General features: G+C 35.0%; 3 protein-coding genes across 3 annotated transcripts; 2 read left to right on the top strand and 1 right to left on the bottom strand.

Moving 5' to 3' along the window:
- Positions 1–4,318: 4,318 nt before the first annotated feature.
- LOC146925072 (uncharacterized) lies at positions 4,319–7,074 on the bottom strand. The gene is made up of 3 exons (XM_085711928.1): positions 5,874–7,074; positions 5,291–5,772; positions 4,319–5,135 (listed from the first exon to the last, which is right to left on the bottom strand). Exons 2-3 carry the CDS (start codon positions 5,488–5,490, stop codon positions 4,319–4,321), a joined length of 1,017 nt encoding a protein of 338 aa, XP_085568054.1. The 5' UTR covers positions 5,491–5,772; positions 5,874–7,074.
- A 2,115-nt stretch (positions 7,075–9,189) lies between these two features.
- Positions 9,190–16,485, top strand: LOC146925071 (serine/threonine-protein phosphatase PP-X isozyme 2). Its single transcript, XM_085710044.1, has 8 exons — positions 9,190–9,442; positions 11,074–11,226; positions 13,759–13,821; positions 13,938–14,023; positions 14,971–15,046; positions 15,134–15,402; positions 15,487–15,565; positions 15,913–16,485. Exons 1-8 carry the CDS (start codon positions 9,302–9,304, stop codon positions 15,961–15,963), a joined length of 918 nt encoding a protein of 305 aa, XP_085566170.1. The 5' UTR covers positions 9,190–9,301; the 3' UTR covers positions 15,964–16,485.
- A 1,198-nt stretch (positions 16,486–17,683) lies between these two features.
- LOC146925070 (putative BPI/LBP family protein At1g04970) lies at positions 17,684–22,326 on the top strand. Its single transcript, XM_085710043.1, has 6 exons — positions 17,684–18,287; positions 19,012–19,151; positions 19,297–19,648; positions 20,964–21,212; positions 21,377–21,502; positions 21,779–22,326. The coding sequence occupies exons 1-6, from the start codon at positions 17,886–17,888 to the stop codon at positions 21,980–21,982; spliced, it is 1,473 nt and encodes a 490-aa protein (XP_085566169.1). The 5' UTR covers positions 17,684–17,885; the 3' UTR covers positions 21,983–22,326.
- Positions 22,327–22,827: the final 501 nt, after the last annotated feature.

Raw genomic sequence — 22,827 nt, 5'->3', positions numbered from 1 at the left:
TTATAGAGATAGATTGCAAGCAGGTAGTAGATGATACTCCAAAGTTTGTTATTTCGGAGTACAAGTCTATTGTCTCAAATTGTAGGATAATATTATCTTTGAAAAACAACTACCAAATTGCGGTATAAATTGTACTTTAATTGTAGGATAATAATCTATCAAAACTTTTATTCTAGACATATGGCTTAGGTTTTGGTAATCACATCGAAATCAAGAATTTAATGCTATTGGATCGTTTAATAGGTTGAGAAATCATCCATTAAACGATATAATTGAAATCATGACGTTATTTAGATATAAATAATGTTGTTGAGTGATTGTGATAATATCGGATAAATGCTAGAATCCATTTATGTGATCAAGAGAATACGTATGTAACGCTTGGTTAACGAACTCTAACCCTAAGCGTTATATGCCCTATCCCGTCTCTATTTATTTTAATGTAAATTATGTAGATTAGTTTTTAAACAAACAAACTTTTAAACCATAACTTGAGATGATAATTGATGTTGAACAGCTTGTGATATACGCTAGTCCCAGTGTTGACGATACTAATATACTTACATGTGAATAGAAATACAATGTACAAAAATCTTACATCAAAATGGCGTCGTTGCCGGGGACTGGCGCGATAATATCATAAGCATCGGAACCATTTTATCATTTTAAGCAATTTTGCACAAAATTCTTTCTTGTGCATATATATATATATATATATATATCATTTTTTTTATCCTTTGTGTTGCTAACCACTTGGTATAGTCTTTGAACTTTGTTTATGGGAGGTATAATTCCTGAAGATCAACTGCTATTTGACTCTGAAATTGAAAGAACGGCTCGTAAGAACAATAGCAAAAAGAGAAGAGAAAAGAGCCTAGCCAGTCTAAGGCAACAAGAAGGAATTTCTGGTTCTATTCCATCTTCATCTCCAGCATCATCTCCGACACGTGAAGAAGACAGGTTCATGGTAGACCCACCTCCACTACCACCATCTCCACCTGAGGGTAATGAAACTCACAGTGTGTTACCGCGCTTGACTAGTCCAAGAAGACTTGCTCATCTTGGAAAGCAAAAGACAAAGCAAGCTGAGATGAAATCCGACATCCTCCAGATTTTGCATGCTAACCCCTTTTTAGGTTTAGATCATGAGGACCCATTTCAACATCTCATAACATTCTATCAGCTAGCTGATACACTTGGAGAAACTGAGGAGGAGGAAGATCCCATATTGATGAGATTGTTCCCTCACTAGTTGATTGGTAAAACAAAAGAATGGTACTTGGATCATTCACCACAAGTGATGACAGACCTTAGAGACAAATTTCAAAGAAATGTTTTACCGAGCTAATAGACACATGGAAGCTAAAACCATAATTGCCATGTTCGCTCAAGGCTCCAATGAAACACATTGTGAAACATGGGAGCGTTACAAGTCTTTGTTAAGGAAGTGTCTGAAGCATGGTTTTGATGATATGACTCAAATTCACATCTTCCGCAACGAACTTCAACCACAATCCAAACTTCTGTTAGATGCAACTGCAGGTGGTTCTTTAATGGCAAAGGTTGAAAGGCTTTGCATCAATACTTCATTGTTTTCGTTGTCCATTTGTCGCTCTTTTTTTCTTTTTTCTTTCTTGCTCTCTTCGCTTGGTGCAGTAGATTTGGATCCTGTTTGCATTCTTAAAATTAAATGCTCCTTGTACATATATCAAATCAATTTGCTTTTAAGTTAAACTAATGAAAGAATCGTGTTATTGTTGGAATAAGGTAAAATTACGATAACTATATAAAAAATAATTAGATTTTAATAAAAGTTTGGCTTGTTGATATAAATAAATTCAACTTTTTTAAAAACAAAAAATTTTAAAAAATCAATATGAAATTCCATGGGTTTTGTTGACGAGTATTTATGGTCTACTCTTTAAGCATTTTAAATTAAAAAGTATCATTTCAAAAATTAAATACTACAACTTTTTATTTTTTAAAAACGCATATTTTAATAAAAACTTACCATTTAAATTTTTTAAAGAGTACTCTAAAGACATCCGTTATCATTTCAAAATTTATATTTATAAATTTCATGATATATGTCTTTTAGACACGCGTTAGGAAGATCTACAAAATGTCTTTCTTAATATTTCTAAAGTGTAAGGTGTCCAAAAATAAATGGATTAATTGGTTTGTTTTTACAATATTTTCTCATAAAATCCAAACTCTTGAAGAACGAGTTGGTTTGATTTAATTGGGGTGATATTCTTAAAATTGAAGTTTCTCATGAATAAATTTTTATTCAAATATTATAAATTTTTAGACTATTAAAATAAGTAAACAATTTTTTTTTTAAAAAAACACAAACTACAATTTTTGGTGTTAACCTTTCAATTTATTGAGAAGTGTCCTTTAATAATTCAAAGTTAGGTTGAGAGGTAAATAAATCAACGATTTGTTATAATGTGAGCTCGTTAACCACTTGATTTATACGCAAACTATGATGAAAAACATAAAATAACACAACATATATTTTTTCAAGATAAAAAACTAATTTATTGTGAAAAATGGTTTGATTCAAGTTTAGGAGGGATCAATTTTGAATGATGTGAATTAGATACACAAACTAATAAAGGAATTGAATAAGAAGAAAAATCAAATCGATTGAATTGGTTTGCTTTGGATCTTCCAATTCATTACATCATTGGTTTTGGATTGACACACTCTTCTTTTAAGAGGAAGGGAGGTTTTGGTTGACACTTACCCTCTAAATATTTTCAAGGCTTAATTAAACGTTTAGTCCCACAACTTAATTGTTGTTTTCATTTTGGTCCCATAAGTATAAAATTTTCCCGTTTAGTCCCTCATATACACCTCCGTCGCGACTACTGGTCCATTCTGTCAAATTTTGTGTTCTGCCGTTAGTGAGTGCACACGTGGACAATCCCACGTGGCACATATATAAGTGTTTTTTTATTTCAGAACCCAGAATTAGGGTTTTTCCCCCTTCTCTCCTTCGTCCTCTTTCTTCATCCTCATCTCCTCCTTCAAAACGAAATCCATTCCAAATCTAACACACAAATTGTAATCAAACACAAACCTAAACACAAATTCTAGTCTGAATCGCATCCTTTTATCAATTTTCGAAATCGAATTAAAAAACTATCAAATTCGAATTTGAATTTTTTCCTCTTTCATGATGTCAAAACCTAACACAAATTCATGGCAAATGGGTCATTCTGCTGGGTCTGTTGCTTCGAATCTAAGGAGAAGAACAATTACAGAGTGTAGGTGTGGAGAGGAAAGTGTTATTCGCACTGTTATGGATAGTGCAAACCCAAATTGTGGAAGAAAATTTTGGGGGTGCAGAAATTACAAGAATCAATTTGACAAAGGCTGCAGTTTTTTTAAGCTAATTGATGAAGATTATAATGAAGACAGTGATAAGAATGAGTTGGAAAAGAAGCTTGCAAAGGTGGAGAAAAAAAAAAGAAGCGGAAGAATGAGTTGCAAAATACAAGATTTTGGCTAAAAATATCTTTGATTTTCGGTTTAACATGTTTTGGGGTATGCCTTGTGTTAGGGACAATGTTGATCTGCAAAATGAGTGGAACATGGAGCTTGATGTATTTGAAATAGTAGTATGTTATGATTGTAATAGAACAAGGTGTGTGTAATGTGACTGAAGTAAATAGGTATTTTAATTGTCTGTGTAATGTGATGTCTGTGTAATGTGATTTTTGTGTAATGTGATGTCTGTGTAATGTCATGTGATGAGAATGTATCTTGTTGATTATTAATGAAAAACTGTTATTCCGAAATTATAATTGATGAATGTTTCTTGCTTTATTGGTAACCTGTTAAGTTGCTTGATGTTAGCAAATCAAAGAATTGCAAGAGAAATTAACCATAAAAATACTTCATTAGATAAGGTAACCATTACACCTAAATAAGGATTCAAGCATGCACTTAGGCATTACATCACAGGTAACCATTACACCTAAATAAGGATTCAAGCATGCACCTAGGCATTACATCACAGGTTACCATTACATCAAAAAAGGAGATGTATGCACCTAGGCATTACATTACAGGTTACCATTACATCAAAAAAGGAGGTATGCACCTAGGCATTACATCACAGGTTACCATTACATCAAAAAAGGAGATGTATGCACCTAGGCATTACATCACACCAAAACAGCAATTCATGTTAGTATTACACAACAAGCAAAATATTAAAAGCAAGATAATGTTAAATGCACTTAGGCATTACATTTCATCAAAATTACATCAAAATAAGGTCATATTAGACTCTTTCAATTTGCAATCACTGCTGGGTTGAAGCTGCACCATCCCTTCTTGCAGAAACTTTCTTCTTCTTTCCCTTAGATGTGTCTGGTTGTGTTGATGATGGTTGGTCTTTTTGCTTCCTCTTTCTGGTTTTTGTGTTTTGAGAAGTTGTTGCAGATGTGCCTTGAGTGTTTCTCTGAGCAGAAGTGCCTTGGCCTTGAGTGTTTCTCAGAGCAGAAGTGCCTTGGCTATTCCTTTGAGCACCTTGACTATTTCTCTGAGCAGTTGCAGACTGAGTAGTTGCAGGCTGAGTAGTTGCAGTAGTTGCACTTGTTGCTTGAGCAGTTTGAGCAGTTGCAGTTTGAGCACTTGCAGGCTGAGTAGTTGCAGTAGTTGCACTTGGTGGTGGTGGAAGCTTACAAGTGGCCTTATTATGGCCACTTTGCTTGCATCTGCTGCACTTAAGACCCCACCTAGCTCTCCTCATTCCATACTCATCTTTCATTAACTCTCCTTCCTCTTTGTTCCTTTTCTTTTTTGGCCTACCCGGTTGCTTCCTTATTGGTGGTGGCTGAAGATCATTGTACTCTGTCCTCTCCCACAAACTTTGACCATTGGCTGGATATATGACAGGAGCATAATATGCTACATACTGGTCCTTTTTGAAGATGTTTGGGACATATTCATTGATGTCCATATCTTGGTTCTTCATGCAGGCAATGGCATGACAGCAAGGCAAACCTGTCAAGTACCATTTCCTACAATCACATGATCTTATTTGCAGATTAACAAAAAACTTTTCAGTTGATCCAGCAACAATGTGTCTCACTTCATAATCAAACTCAGTTGAACGCCTAACCAACCAATATACAACTCATAATTACAATGACATCACAGAAATACATAACAGAAATACAAATTTGACATGAAAAATTATAAACATAACAGAAATACATCACAGGACAGAAATACATAACATAATGAACTATATAAACCATAGAAAACTTACCTAACCAACCAATTATTGGTGTATGCAGATTCCCTAATAAGCCTTTTATTGATGTTGGGAAGAACTCCATCCTCATATCTTGCAATTTTCTGCCTATTTGCTTCCCACCTTTCCATCACATACACCTTTATGTCTTCACATATTGTTACCACTGGTTTTCCTCTTGGAATCACAATTGTTGAATTAAACGCCTCAGACATGTTATTTACTAAGGTATCACATTGTGGCCCATTAGTGAATTAGGACTTACTCCAATGCTTAGCAGGGATCAATTTCAGATATTCAAATGCAGGCTCACTGATTTTTTTAATCTCTTGCATAGCATCATCAAAGGCATTTGAGTATGTTGCCTTAGCAGCTCTCCACATTAACTCCTTCAATTTTTTACCAGGATACCTCTTCCTAAAGTTGTTATACAAATGTCTGACACAAAATCTCTGATCCACATCAGGCAATAATTCTTCAAGAGCTGGCAGCAGTCCCTACAAGGCAAAAATGCATTGAAGTTAAACTCAATTGAATACTAAAAGAATAAAAACATTACATGATAAACTTAATAAATTGATTGAAGTTAAGTAATTACCTTTTGTTGATCACTTATAAAAGTGTATGTCTTACACAATCTGACCCCACCAAGATCCCTTACAAGAAGGTCCAAAAACCATGCCCGAGACTCTTTTGTTTCTCCTTCAACCACAGAAAAGGCTATTGGCATCATTTGATCATCTAGGTCTCTTCCAATTGCAGATAACAGTTGACCTCCATAGTAACCCTTTAGGAAACATCCATCCAATCCAATAATTCGCCTACACTGGAAGAAGCTATCTTTGCAAGCTTTCAAACAAATGTACATCCTCTGAAAGTGTGGACACATAACAACTCCAAGTGTCTCCAATGCTTCTTCACTTCCTACAAATGGTTGAGTGCTAACTCTGACAGTTGAGTGGGGATTAGACCTTAACAACTCATGACAATAGTCATAAATTCTGGTATACTGTTCCCTGAATGACCCATTCACCATATCAATTGCAATCCCTCTTGCTCTGTATGCCTTGCTTGGTCCAACATTGATTCCCCACTTAGTTTGTGCTCTGTCCATTATAGATTTCAACTGCAGACTTGGATTCTCTTTAACCCTGTTATGTAGCTTAGGCCCTAACCACTTAGCATTCATAAGCCTAATCTTATACTCCCTACTACAGTTATGTTTAGTTACCTTCCTCAGTTGCCAAGTTTCTTCATCTGGGATTTTTGCACAATAAGCCTCCCACTCACAGCTTCCCTTGTTTCCCTTACAGATCACCCTAACCCTCCTTTTATCATTCTTCAAGAACTTTAATGCTCATCCAGAATGAACAGCATATGTTCTGCAGGCATCCTTGAACTGTTCTTTAGACAGAAAAAAGGTTCCTACTTCCCATTTGTAATCATGCATGTTGTCAGGTTGCTTGAAGGTTGGGTTCTTTTTCTTAGGCAACTCATCCTCATCTTCACTGTCACAGCCACTATCTAGCACATCACTTTCATATTCCTTATTGTCACTTAATCCTCTATCCTTGCCTGTTCTACTAGACTGACCATTGTCACCATTGTTAAGCAGCTCTTGTAAAAGTTCATCATCAAACACAGCTTCAGCATCAACTTGTTTTTTCTTTGTTGGTCTTCCTCTCTTCCTCTTTGGCTTACTACCAGCTGCACCCCCTTTTCCACTTGACCCAGCCTTGTCTTTTTCTTTACTCTGCCCTGCTTCAGTTGGTGGTTCAGTTTCTGTTGTTGCAGTCCCTACAAGGCAAAAACCAGTAAAAATGCATTGAAGTTAAACTCAATTGAAATTGAATACTAAAAGAATAAAAAACATTACATAATAAACTTAATAAATTGATTGAAGTTAAGCAATTACCTTCAGTTGGTGGTTCAGTTTCTGTTGTAGCATCAAGATTAACCACAGCCCCACCTACAAACACATCTTCACCAAGATTAACCCCATCTTCAAACTGATGATGAGAAGATGCACCTACTTCATAACCAAAATTGTCTTCTTCACCTATCTCTTCCTCTGAATCACCAAAGAGTACATCAAGTGCACTATCCTCCTTCTCAGCAGCTTCACAGTCTGACCCATAAACATCTATTAACTCATCAAGCCCTGTCCTTAATTCACCCTCTAGTCCAGCAGATCCAGCAAGCCCATTCACTCCACCACTTGGCCCATTATGATCTTCTTCAAAGCTAACATGAGTGGGACCCACATCAATTACTTCATTATCCTCACAGGCCCCCACAACATTTGTTTCCTCCCTCTCAGTGGTCCCCACTTCATTAACCTCAGTGTCCACATCAGCAAATCCACTTCCCATATCTGGTCCCACCTTGTCCACCTCAACTTCTTCCACCTCAGTAACATCATCTTCCACCTCAACAGCCACTTTTGCCTCATCAACAGCCACCTCTTCCACATGTGCACCCCCTCTTCCACATCAGCTGCACCATGAGGATCCACATGCCCTAAAGGGTACTCAATCAAAGGGTTTAAGTTGGGGGCATGTTCAGGTGCACATAGACTATGTTCTACATATAAATGAACCCTTCCATGCATTTCAGCTATTGCTTTCATCCTTCTACAACCCTGGTCATCCCTCAAACGAACCAACTCATCCACCAGTTAAGGTTCATAGTACCAAAGAGCATTAACCATGGGGTAACCTAAACGTTTTACGGTTGATAACACTGAGAAGTATGCCCAGTAGTCTTCTTCACACTCCAAAACAGTCTCAATGCCATTATATGCAGCATGGTTGAACTCAACAAAACCACCCCCGTGGTGTAGTATAAGCACAAACCTCTCATCCTCAGCCTACAGTAAACAATGGTGTGTTGTGTTTAAATAACATAAACAATGAAGAAGATGCATAAAACAACATTTTCAAACCAGTTTTGGCTATTTTATGATTTACAAAAACTGATACAACGAAGAAGATAACGAAAAGGGTTCTACATCCTTAAAAAAATTGATTTTTACTTTGTTTTTCACAAATCAAACTAACCCTAGTCCAGAATACCAGAAAACGAAATAACCCTAAACCAGAAAACCTTAAAACCAGACACCCAAAACCAGATTTCGAAATGTTGAAGAAACCCTAATTTCAAAATGTTGAACAAATCTTACCTCAACCCAAGCATCAATATCGAAATCGTTGTCCTCAGCCATTGGCGTGTCCTTCGAGCTCGAATTGGTCGTCTTCTTCCTCAGATTGCTCAGATTTGCACTAGGGTTTTGAATTTTTTTCTTCTTTCGTTCTTCTCTCTACCTATCTTTTCCTCTTTCTAAAACTGGATGCTTCTCTCTCTACACTACACAAAACACTTATATATGTGCCACGTGGGATTGTCCACGTGTGCACTCACTAACGGCAGAACACAAAATTTGACAGAATGGACCAGTAGTCGCGACGGAGGTGTACATGAGGGACTAAATGGGAAAATTTTATACTTATGGGACCAAAATGAAAACAACAATTAAGTTGTGGGACTAAACATTTAATTAAGCCTATTTTCAAACAAATTACACCCTTTGACAATTATTATAAAAAAAAAAAACCATTTTTTTCAAATACGTTGAATAAATGATGTATTTAGTTTATAATACAGGTCAAATACATCATAATGGATTAAAAAACAGTTTTTTTTGTTAAATAAAAAGAAAACAATTATTTAAAAAGTTATAAAAAATTATAAAAGAGTTATTTATTAAATTTTTTTGACGCAATTAAAAATATTAATTAATAATAATATGGTTCCTTCAAAAATAATATGGTATTTTGACTAACATATTAGTGGTTAGAAATTGATGTGAGGAGAGGAGCTTCCCTTGTTGGTCCGACACACAAAAACCAAGAAGTATAATTGAATGATTTGAAAATAAATAAAGAGGAACTGCGAAAAGAAAAGCAAATTGAAGAAGAAGAAGCGGAGACACTCTCTACAGAGTAGTAGCAGTAGAGTGTGAGAGAGATGTCAGACCTAGACAGGCAGATAGAGCAACTGAAGAGATGCGAACCATTGAAGGAATCTGAAGTCAAATCTCTCTGTCTCAAAGCCATCGAAATCCTTGTTGAAGAAAGTAATGTTCAAAGGGTCGATGCCCCTGTCACCGTAAGCTACTTTACTATCCACTCCTCCTTTTTTTGCTTCTTATACCTTCATTTTCCATTTTTACTTTCTGGGTCATGATCGATTCACTTACTGGGTTTTCACTGTTTTCACTTGTTACCATTTTTTTTTATTGCTCAAATTCAATCAAAATAGGGTAGTGGAGTTTCATAATTTTTCTTTTCAGTTTTTTTGATTTAATATGTTGGGTTTTAAGAATAAGAACTAGTTTCACTTGGAATTTCAATTTATCTAGGGCGCACTGCAATAAGTAATAACACTTGTTGTAATGAAATTGATTTTATTTTTAGGGTCACTTTTTCGAGATTTGGTAGGTTTTGGGTCTGTTTGGAATGGATTGACGTATTTGAGCTTATATGCTGGCATAAGTTTTGTGAGACTGTCTGACAAGAACTTATGAAAACGGCTTATGAGCATTTCATAAGCTGTTTTCAGGTTTTTTTTTTTTTTTTTCATAAGTTCTTCTAGATAGGCTATGAAAATAGCTAATAGTTTATGCAAAAACCATATAACTTAATTTAGAGCCCATTTGGATTGGCTTATTTTTTAGCTTATGCAAATAAATAAGCTTTTATGCATTATTCATAAGCTTATCAAGGTTGTTTATGAAAAAGCAGCTTATGAAGATTCAATTTTCGTTAGTGTGAACTTATGAATTAGAAATAGGTTATACATAAGCGATTATCTTGATAAGTGCTTATGATATAAGCTACAAATTAAGTTGTTTAGCCAAACAGGGCTTTTGTGTTTTTTACTGTCATTTTTATTAATTCACCAAGTTTATTATTACTTTGATTTTTTTTATTTTTAAATATTGATTGGATTCACGTATTGGGTTATTACTTATTACGAAAGAATTTGCTCGGTATTGGAGTCGTACTTTCCATTTAGATTTTTTTTTTACTATTATATGTTAGGTTAAGAACTACTTTTGCTTGTTTTTTTTTTTTACTATAATATGTTAGGATATAAGAACTACTTTTGCTTGGTGTATCATTTTATATATTTTAGGGCACATCACACTATAATAATTATGCTTATGCAATAAAATAGATGTTAGGGTCACTTTATCAAAGGGGTCTGTTAGGTTATGTGATTCTGAAAATAAGCAATTTCATGGTGATGGGAGAAGAAGTGATTATTGTGATGTTTTTTGTTTTGATTAATTAGTTGCTTTGATTACGCGTTTGTGACTGAGAAGAGTGGGTTTCCCTGTTTTTGCTTTCAGGTTTAGTCTCAGTTTTTTTGTTTTTTTATTTAAAAGAGAAAGGGATAAGGGGCTAAGAATTGAACCTTAACATGGGCCAGCGATAAAACACATAAAGTGGGGATGGGACCGAAAAAAATTCAGTTAAAAGGGGCCAAGAATTATGGGGCTTACGGGGATCAAATAAATGGGGCTTTGCAATTTGGGGCTTTTTTGACAGCTCTACATGCGAAGTGACAGTGTAGTTGGGAATGGGGATACATGCGAAGTGTTGTTTCAAGTTAATAGTATCATATGGGGATACATGCGATGATGCGAAGTCAGTGTGGTTGGGAATGGGATTTTATGATCTGCTTGTGATTTTTTATGTTACTGGAACTGATAACTTTGTTTTTATTATGTGTAGATATGTGGGGATATTCACGGACAGTTTTATGACATGAAGGAGCTTTTTAAAGTTGGTGGTGATTGCCCTAAAACAAATTATTTGTTCCTTGGGGATTTTGTTGATAGAGGATTTTACTCTGTCGAAACGTTTCTGCTTTTGCTCGCTCTCAAGGTGATAATCTTTTATTCTTCTCGGGAAAGATTTTTGTGGCGGTAACATTTGAAGTTAGATGCATGTTGAGCAGTTACTTTAGAGAATATTCTAGTTTCTTTTGTGTGGTCTTGTATGATTTGGGTCTGCGTTTGGCTCAATGGTTATTTATCTTATTATAGAAATACGATCTTATGGTTTCCAGGTTGCTAGAAGCATGTTCAGTTATTGTAGTTTTTGTGTGCGTTTGGTTTTGTATGTTTTTGGATTTTGGATCTTTTGGCTGCCTTACAACAATTACAAGAAATTGTTAATTTATCATAGGATAGAAATTTGTTCTTATGATTTCTAGGTTGTGGGATTGGTGATAGGATAGTGTAATTTACAAGAAATTGTTAATTTATCATAGGATAGAAATTTGTTCTTATGATTTCTAGGTTGTGGGATTGGTGATAGGATAGTGTAATTTATTTGAGTGAACTCAATGCTTTTTTTTGGTGAACACAATTTGCTATTATTGGAATAAAATTCCACGTCTTTATGTGGGATGGCATCAGTGGCGAAACTTGAAAATCTGTTGGAGGAGGCTTATTGATGGTCTATTAGTAATCCAGTATTGTGGTTTTATTGGTGAAAATGAGAGTGAGATGCATTCAAATTTTGTTCTTTTGGCTGGTTGTTGGTGCACTTGGATGGAATGTTATGCATATGTTGGCCTTTTTCACTCGGTAGTTATTTTTACCCACAGAAGACAGCATTTTACTTGCAACTTTGCACCCACTTTGTAGGTTTCTGTTCTGCTGTTCATGTATTTTTTATAGAGCTGTCAACAAAGCCCGAAATACAAAAGCCCCAACAATTAAGCCCTACTAAAGCCCCAAACTTTCTGGCCCCCTATTCCATAAGTTAATTTTTGGCCCCAGCCCAATATGTCATGATTTTTTGTTGGGCCTAGTTGAGGGGGCTTAGGGGCCCTTGTTTGAAGGAAGAAACCTTCTTGTTACTCCTTCTCACTACTGCTCAACAGTAGAGACGCGTTCCACTTCCCCGTAAAACCGCCGTATTCTCCGTTCGACCTCCATAACCGCCGTAAACCTCATAGGTATGAAGGATTCCGACCAGGTAAACGCCACACACACCACCTTCAGTAAAGGCCTTACAAGACAATACAATCACGTTTCTAAATAGATCCTCCGGAATCGTAACTTTCCGGCGGTCTGCATCCACCGTAGATTCAGTAGCAGAAGCTTCATCGACGGTGTCAGAGGAAGGTGTGAGATTTCGTTGGTTTTTATATGACACGGCGTCAAAGTTTTTGAGATTCCGGCGGCGGTGTGAGATTCTGTTGGCTTTGCGTCCATCGCGCGATCGTGAGTGTGTTCGGCACTGTTTGAGATTGAGTTTTTTTTTTGGTGAAAAAAAAATCTGAAACTTGTTTAATTGGTGTTAATGATTTTTTCTTTAAAAAAAAATATTTTTTGATGAAAAAAATCTGTAATCAATTAATTTTTATTTCCATAATATCAGAATTTTATTTCAATTATTTTACGCTAATAAAAAAAAATCTGAAAACAAGAATTTTTTAAGTATTGGGGCTTTGGGGCCAACCTTATATTTAGGGGGCTTATTACATTTGGGGCCTATGTGAAAAGGGTCTTGTTTTTCCTTGATGTTTTTCGGCCCTCTTTGATGTGTGGGCTGGGCTCAAAATTTCAAGCCCCATCAAATTGACAGCTCTAATTTTTTAGAGAGTCCTTTGTCTTTAATGAGGGGTGACTAGTGAGAGGATAGTCCAATAGTTTGACAGTGTTGTCAAATAGAGGCTCTATAGTGCTATTGCGCAGTAGAATTTGAACAGAACATTGTTGTTCCCTGATACGCAATTTAGTACAAGGTGTTAACAAAATAGCTGCGCGATAGATTTGTAGTATAACAAAATTTCAACAAATCTCTATTTCGACCATCTGCAATTGAGAACACTGAAGTTGGAGGTGGAGGGAGATTAAGAAAAACTATAGGTCAAACCACAGACTGTATAGAGACGAGAACACTGAAGTTGGAGATGGAGGGAGATTAAGAAAAACTATAGGTCAAACCACAAACTACTTGGAGAGAAATGATATATTTCTGAACTTAATACATGAGAAAGTTGCGTTGTTGATTGGTCCATGTACCACGTGAGAAAATGCTTGATTGTTATTGTTGTTGCTTTATCTGTAATGCAAATGGACTGTTCACTTTTGGGCTTATGTTTTTCTCTATTTTATTTTCTTTATTTTTTAGGAAGAATGCCTGGAACTTCTTCTTTCTGCTTTGTTTATCTCTCAATAATTTATTTTTACCATAAATTTGATCAAGTTTTGAGTTAGCTGTCTTGTTAAATTTTTTTTTTATTTTTTTTTTATGATTTCATTAAACAAAAAACAATAGTTAAACGGGTTTTGTGACCACTAGGTTCTAAGAGTTGTTGGATGACTCATATTCCTTTTGAGTCATTATCTGTGCTTTCACTTCATTCATTAATTTTGTAACTAATTATTGACATACAATCAGGTGAGATATCCAGATCGGATAACGCTCATTAGGGGAAACCATGAAAGTCGTCAGATCACACAGGTTTGTCTATTAGCTGAAGTGGAATAATGAATGAAAGTGAAAGGGAAAAAGTCACTGGAGTTTTTCTCAACATTTTTTTACTTCGGAATACTTATTCAATATCCATCACTTGACAGGTATACGGTTTCTATGACGAGTGCCTTCGGAAATATGGTTCAGTAAATGTTTGGAGATATTGTACTGACATATTTGATTACTTAAGGTATGCTGCTATCTAGATATCTAGATTTTATTGGTACATGTGTTTTTGTGTAGAGGGTGAATCTTGGCACAACTGTATGATTGTTTCCTTGTAATCATGGGGTCAAATCCTAGAAACAGTCTTTCCTTTCGCGGAGTAAGGCTGTCTACATCTACCCTCCCAAGACCCCAACAACCATTCAGAGCCTTGTGCAGATTGAGATATTAGTATAAACATTAAATTGATTTAATCTTGCACATGGGAGCTAAGCTTCCCCTTCAAAAAAGTAATGCTTGATTTTCTATTAAATTTCTGAAATGGTTGAATTACAACAAACTGCATTTTTCATACCATACTGTTGCTGAGATCTCTCTTTTTTCCGTCTGTTTTGTGGGTACAGGGGCCACGTGTGATTTTCTTTGTTATTCTTTCGACTGTCAAATTCATGATTGAAGGGTGTCTACCATTGACACTGTTACTTGAAAAGTGTATGCATTATCCTTTCTATTTTAGAGGAACGGGGTTTAGGTGGATAGGAGCTAGCTAGGCCAAGACTCGAAGGATGCTGTATGTAGCCTGTCTTTGTGTATTTTAAGAGGAAAAGGGTTGAGGTGGGTGATTTCAAGAACCATTGGCCAAATATTTTGACAGCCTCATCAAATGATATATTGAAGAAAAATGCTAACACCGCACTCTTTTAGAGATTGGGCACCCATTTATCGAATGAGGCTGCATGGGAGTTCACATAGTAATAGAGAGAGTGTAGAAAAGATTGTCAAATATTGTGTATTGCCAGCATTTCTTGAGTATAGAAATAACCAAAAAGGAAAATAGGGTTTTAATGGAAACATTATATGTATGTAGTTGCTTAATAATAACTTAGTAAAATTAACTTCATTTACAAACTTATTTGTTTTAACTTGCATTTCTGCTATTGACTTTACTTTGTTGATAACTATAAACTGCAGCTTATCTGCTCTAATTGAAAACAAGATTTTCAGTGTTCATGGTGGTCTTTCTCCTGCTATTTCAACATTGGATCAGGTTCGAAATTCTACCCTAATTTATGTGTCTGAAGTTTTAGATCGTATATAGGCTACGTTATATGTGTTATTTATTATTCATATCCAGATACGAACTATTGATAGAAAGCAAGAGGTACCTCATGACGGTGCCATGTGTGACCTCCTATGGTCAGATCCTGAAGATATTGTGGATGGCTGGGGTTTGAGTCCCCGTGGTGCTGGTTTCTTGTTTGGTGGCAGTGTTGTTACTGGTTTTAACCACACCAATAACATTGACTATATATGCCGAGCTCATCAGTTGGTAATGGAAGGATATAAATGGATGTTCAATAATCAGATAGTTACTGTCTGGTCAGCTCCAAATTATTGCTACAGGTACATAGTCAATTCAAATGTCTGTTACTATTACTCTATTAGTGTTCTGGTGTATTTAATAAGAAATTTTCGTCTTTGTTACAGATGTGGTAATGTAGCTGCGATTCTGGAGTTAGACGGTAATCTTAATAAGCAGTTTCGTGTGTTTGATGCTGCCCCACAGGTTTGTTGGCAAAGTCACTTGATATTGATTATTATTGTTCTAAACTCTGTACATATATAAGCTATATGGATGATTGTTTCCTCAAAAAGAAGCAATACAAGCGTCAATTCCTTAATGTCAAATCCATTGATTCGTGTGATAAAGAATGTGCCGCTAATGCATCGCGGTTGCAATATTCTTATCCTACTGAATCTACGTATCAGGGACTTTTCATTTGAATGTACTATCTTTGCATGTTTGAGTAAATAATTAGTGGTTTATGTTCTTTGCTACATTAGGGTCTCCCCTCTCCCCACCAAGGAGGAAATTAATTAGCTGATATTGATTTTTAAATTTTATTGAAACAGGAATCAAGAGGTGCACCTGCCAAGAAACCAGCACCAGACTACTTCTTATAAACCAGATTTCTTTGTTTCTATATCTGAATACACGAATTGACAAACGGCGAGGAGATGTCTGTAACGGGAGGAATCAGCGAGGGATAATTGTCAGTTCTCGAGGCAGAAGAGTCTGGCATACATGCTTGTGCATCGTTATTATTGTAGGAGTGTTGTGATTTAGTTTGTGATTTGCAATATATGGTTCTTACCTTCGTTCATTCATAACATGTGATGGACAGAGGGTTTATTTAGAAGGAAAAATGACATTTGCATATATGAGAATTTGATTAGAAAGAATTGGATTTGATCAGGGAATATTAGGAGTCCATATAACCTGTGGAGAAAAACCCACTATTCAAGTTTTGATATTCTTGAATTACAAAAGTTTGTTATTCAATTTATGTAGCATGTGTGCAGATGTGTTATTGCTCTAGTTTTGCACTTTGTGGTTGGTATTGAAATCATGCATTTCCTGTATTCAGAGGTTCATTTGTCAACAGAAAGTAATACAAACACATGGAACTTTCTGATGTCTATCAAAATCACTTGGAATTTTCTGATTGTTAAAGAGCATTTCACTCGGTATTGTTGATTACTTGTGCCTCCAAGCACAGATGACTTTTTTTACATGCACTTGCACCCAATATAAAAAACAAACTGGTAGAAAATCTTTGATCTCCTTTTATGTTGGATGTTTGATGCAGACAAGCTTGCTGCTGCTGCTACAGAAGCATGAATGCAAGTCATAGGATTAATGACCTTATCCAGTAATCAACATATTATGTTGGGAATCTGGGTTACATCATTTTCTTTTTTCTTGTTTTTTGAAAGGAGGTTAGAGCATTTTCAAAACTATGTTCTTATGGCTAAAAATTGGTTTTACCATTGGAGTAAAGTTGGTGCAGAGTTTGGTATTAAGAACAAATAAATGCTTTTAAGAGTTTTTATTTTTTTTATTTTTGAGGGAACTCTTTAAGAGTTATGTTCTTAGCTTTAATTTATTTTATTTTAGAAGAATCAACAAAATTAAATTTAACTTGGGGTAACTTGACTTGAACTTATTTTGAATTTTCAAAGAGCTGCATAATTGAAGTTAATAATGGCAGGGGTATTAAATCAGATATGTCACAAGTGAACTCATCAACATAAATTGAATAACCAATTTTTTTTTTTTTTTTGGTCAGGTAGCCTAGTAGCTAGAATTCACCTTATAAGGTGAATAAATGGGGTGTCTGAGGTTCTAACCCTGACCCCTGCATATAATAATGCATTGTCCTATCAACTGAGCTATGCTCACAGGACGATGAATAACCAATTGTGGCTCAAAGATTTAATGAACTTCATTTAAAGACTAATTGCCCGGGACAATTTAAATTTAAATTTGACTAGAACAATCTTTAGCCAAATTCATAGTACAGGAACAATCCTTAACCAAGTTTTATTTAATTCTCGGCTAAATTTCGGATTACCAATAACCTTATAATGATGTTCTCAGGAGATGCTCTTGTTTAACTGTGCATTACGGTGCCAGATTCATAGTACAGGAGCAATCCTTCAGTTTGTATCCTTAGCCAAATTCATATACAAACTGAAGTGTAAAATAAATAACAAGTCTCGTGGGTCTCGAGCTCACGTACAACTATATGTTTTATATTAATAATTAATAATTGAGCACTACGGTGCCAACTTCAACTCAATTTAATATAACAATATATTTATTGAACAAACTTCCAAAATCAACCAACCATCCTCATAGTTCATAGTTCGTTGTTATCAGAAACCGAGTTAGATACATATCAAACATATAAAACAGTAACAAAATTTCATATTTCACTTACAAATATTAACATTAAAACTGTCTCAAGATTCAACAACACCTTATACTAGGTTTCATGTTGATGTTTTCTTGATCATAAATTCATCCTCACAAGGAAAAAACCATGTCACATAAATTTTTTGTTCTTTTTTTATTCTTATTATTCATCTCAACTAGTGTTTGTGTTCATGAAGAGGGTTTCATCTCTGTGATTATATCTGATAAGGGTCTTGACTTTGCCAAAGATATTCTTATAAACCAAACTATTGCATCTATAGTTCTTTCTCAGCTACCACAAATTGAGAAATCTGTTCAAGTACCTCTTGTTGGAAAAGCTAATGTGATTCTTTCTGAGATCACAATCAAGAATATTCAAGTTAGTTCTTCATATGTTGAAACTGGTGATACTGGTATTGATGTTGTTGTTTCGGGTGCTACTGCTAATTTGAGCTTGAATTGGAGGTATACTGTTAGTAGTTGGTTAATCCCAATTGGAATTTCAGATAGTGGAGCTGCCACTGTTAAGGTATTGTGTTAATCTTTAATATTGTTCACTATTATATACTACGCATTTTTCTTTCTAAAGTTGCATTTGATTTTATGGCTTATAATTTATCATTCCCTTGTGCTTTAATTCACTAGGTTTGACCTTGAACAGAATAATAGGAATAAATGTTTTCCATAAGTTGGTTATTTTGACAAAATTGGTTCTAAAATTGTATTTTGTACTTTCCTGCAACTTGAATAAGGGTATGTTTGGATTGACTTAATTGAGTTCATCTGTTGGTATAAACACTAGTGAAACTGTTTGGGAGAGCTTATAGAAACAACCTATGACATGTACATAAGCTATTTCTAACTTATGTCCATAAGCTCTCCAGAATAGGTTATGAAAACAGTTTAAGTTTATTTGATCTTTTATTATAGAAAATGCTTATACATAAGCACTTGTATGATAAGTGTTTATGCTACAAGCGCTTCATTAAATTGTTTATCCAAACAAGACTTTAGATTAGATCAACTTGTTAGGAGATAGGCAATTGAATACAATTGAAACTGCAGATATTGAAAATTTAGATGTGGCATCAAGATGAACAATAAAGCACATGTGTTTTTAGTATTTGATAGGAAAAAATCTGTTAGAATAATGTACGTTTAATGCATGTAGTTTTGTTTTCCCATTCCTTGATCATCCAATAATATCCCTCACTCGGTTGTGTGCTTGTGTTACGTTGTGCTGTGTTTGGAAGGTTGAAGATTTGCAAGTGGGGCTTACTGTAAATTTAAAGAACCAAGAAGGAACTCTTAAGCTGATTCTTTTAGATTATGGATGTGATGTTGGAGAATTATCTATAAAGATGAACGGTGGAGCAGCTTGGCTTTATCAAGTGTAAGCTATATTTCTTAGGCTCACACTGACTTACCTTTCAAAGGAACAAAACTTGTTCCGACCCCCTACACACACAAACACATAGACGGACCAATAGATAATGGTTGAAAATGTTATGTGAATAATTGTTTTATTTTTGCTGCAGTCTAGTTGATGCTTTTAAAGGAAATATAGGATCGGCAGTTGAAGATGCTGTTTCTAAGAAAATAAGAGAAGGGATACCAACACTTGACAATCTACTGCAAACTCTTCCGAAGACAATTTCAATAGATGAAACCGCTGCTCTAAATATTTCTTTCGTTGACAATCCTGTGCTGAGTAATTCTTCTATTGAACTTGAAATCAATGGTTTATTCACTGAGAAAAATGATGTTTTAGTACCTCAAGTTTACCACAGAAGATCTGACATTTCTGTTTCCAGTGGTGGTTTACCAAAGATGATAAATATATCATTACATGAAAATGTTTTCAAATCAGCGTCCGAAGTTTACTTCGCAGTAAGTTTCTGAATTCTGAAGTTTCCGAAGATTTGAATCCTTGAAAATGTTTTGCATGGTCTAGTTCAATAACATTTCTCATGAAACATTTTGCCTTTTTGTTTTTATTTTGTCTTGTTCTACCCTAACATTTCTCGTGAAACATTAATACATTATCTTGTTTCTCGTTAGGCTATGACATTATCTATAATCTGTAGAACAAATATTTTCTTTATTGTTCCACAGTTTGCATGTTTTCCCGCATCTTCTATATACTTTTAATGGAGTGAGTTCTTTAATAACCAAACTTGGGTCATGGAACCTTTGGCCGGACATGGAATTTTGGATAAAAGGATTATTTTGCTGAGATAAAATAGACCTCGATTTCTGCTGACATCAAATATAGGGTCGGGTGGTATTATTTCAATGGGAAGAGGATCAATGAAGAAGTGTATCAAATATAGGGTCGGGGAATGACAATGAAGAAGAGAATTATTTCAGTGGGAAGAGGATCAATTGAAGGAGTGTATTTCGTTGCTGGATAATGTTTCTCTGCATGATAATGTGGTGGTTGCATGGCAATGGAATAATTTAAAAGGCGATGTATTATGGGAAAGAGGCTTATAAAGGTATTGTGGGGCTGGTGGAGATGGCCGATCTGCTCTTAGTTCAATTATATGGAGCAAATTAATGCCTTTGAAGCTAATTCTATATTAGCAGTGTATTGACAAATGAAAGATTATCGCAAATACATCAGTTCGGTGGATTGGTGAATGGAAGAAGGGATTTGAGGCAAAGGTTTTTGATTATATGGTTTACTTCTGTGTGGTTTATTTGAAAATCAAGTTCTGGAGAAGATAAAAATCTTGGTGTTTAGGAGCAACTGAAGAAGCTGATTGATTAGGCGGAACTCATAGTATTGTTGGTAAACAATGTGCTGTTTTGTTTCAATATCAGCTGTGTAAAGGAGCCGAGTAAGGTACACTGCTCATTAATTAAAATTTTCTTGTGCATGGTATCGATCATACGTGGGTACTCAGACAAATGTTCTGGATAGCTGTGAGGTTTGTGTTCATGCTGGAAATTATTGTGGCTAATGAGTTGGCAGGGTAGCACATGTTGCTGGATTAATCATTGTGCTGGGATTACTTGTGCAAAAAAAAAAAAAGATATTGGACTGTTATGCCGCATATATTTTTAGAATTGAATCCTCTATTCCTTTATCGTAGAAACAACATTATTCATGCTGATTACAAGCTTTTGTGTTAGATTGGGTGTATTTGCATTATTATAGACTCAAATATAGTATTGATAGTTTATGTTGTTCTTGCCTCAGGCTGATGCTTTGCAATGGATACTTGATGAACTGCCTAATCAGGCCCTTTTGAACACTGCTGACTGGAAAATCCTCATTCCTCAATTATACAAGCAATATCCAAATGCTGACATGAATCTTAATGTCTCTGTATCTTCTCCACCGGTTATAAAAGTGTCGGATCAAGATGTAGGTGTTACCATTTCCATAGATTTAATCATTGATGTTTTGGAAGCTGGTGAAGTCATACCGGTTGCATGCATCTCTGTGGTATGCTTAAATAAAGTTAATATATACCTAAGTTCATAGTTTATCATTTTTGAAACTTACACTTTTAAAGTAACTATTCTCGTAATTTGCTACATTTCTACATTGCGATAACATGATCAATATCTTATATTAACATGTTTCATTAATGTTGCTTGTTGGTACAGGATATTAGTGCTTCGTGTGATGCGGAAATTGTACGAAACAGTCTTACTGGTCGGCTTAAATTGAAGAAGTTCTCCACATACTTAAAATGGAGCAAAATAGGGAAACTTCACATGAATGTAATTCAGGTAAATATCAGTAAATACTTTCACCTTTTCAACTCAAAGGTTTGTATTTTGGTATAAATTAGATGAAATTGAACTTTAGAACCAAACAATTCCTATATTTTGGGGGACTATTCTCGGATAGTTATGTTTTTATCTGTTTTTAAGATGTCATGTAGCACTATCTCATTGTGCACACACAAATCATTCTAATTTCAACTTTGAAATACATGAATATTGTTAATTAGTCGATGCTATTATCATATGAATCTGACTCTTTTACTTTGTAAACATTTGCAGTCATTATCATCAACTGCCCTCAAAACCGTCCTCATACCATACCTAAACTCGCAGTTAAAGAGGGGAATTCCATTGCCGATTCTGAATGGTTTTACCCTTGAGAATGGGCGAATCTTGTACACTCCCCCGTGGATAGCAGTGTGTAGTGATGTTACCTTCTTAGGAGACTACTATCTTAGACATCATCTAGCTTATGTATCATAAAACTACTGTCACAGTACACTTATGTTAAAAAAGGAATGAGCTATACTTGTAATTTGTAAATATGGCTGTGAAGAGTGAATGAGATACATGCATGGAAGTAGTGATCAGTCACCTTCTTGTATTGTATGTACTCCATCTTTGGACGTGAAACTTTTTGTAAATTATTCTATCTAAAGGGATTGCTTGTTGAAAAAAAAAGTCCAACAGTCAACCTCCTTATTTGATATATGACATTTATTTGTAAATTTATGCAAACAAAATTATTATTACAGAGGCACATAGATTAATATTTTAGTTTTCCCAAATATTGAGAAATACAATACTATTTTTTTTTTAACTAAAAATGTTTGTTTCTCTTTGTTACATGTTGGGCTTCAAGTGTGACTTTGTGAGTGGTTAAATCTCGCGTCGTCTATGAATAAGTAAAATGTAAAGAAAATTGCTCTTTTCTCATAATTAAGATTTGTTCACTCCCAACTGAACTTTTGAAAATACCCCTCACATGACTTAAGTCACGCAAGTGTTATACCCAGCGTGACTTAAGTCACGTTCACTACATTGGTACATCCCACGTGAGTACGTGAGTTAACTCATATATAGGTTATACTTCAGCTTACTGAACGTGAGTTAATTCATATAGGTTATACTTCAGCTTACCGAACGTGAGTTAACTCACGTGGGAATATTTTGGTCAGTTTGTATGGGAGTGAGCGTTTTTTTGTTGGGAGAAGAGCAATTTTCAAATGTAAAATATTAAATGTATAAGAGAGGGGATCCATTCCTTAAAAAAAAAAAAAAAAGATCCATATAACTTATGTCTTAATGTTTGGATGAATATATGATGA

This window comes from Medicago sativa, chromosome 5, assembly GCF_051527215.1.
Source record: "Medicago sativa cultivar Bolivia chromosome 5, Bolivia_mono, whole genome shotgun sequence".
In the NCBI taxonomy this organism is placed as follows: Eukaryota; Viridiplantae; Streptophyta; class Magnoliopsida; order Fabales; family Fabaceae; genus Medicago; species Medicago sativa.
This window is presented reverse-complemented; position numbering and strand designations above follow the sequence as displayed.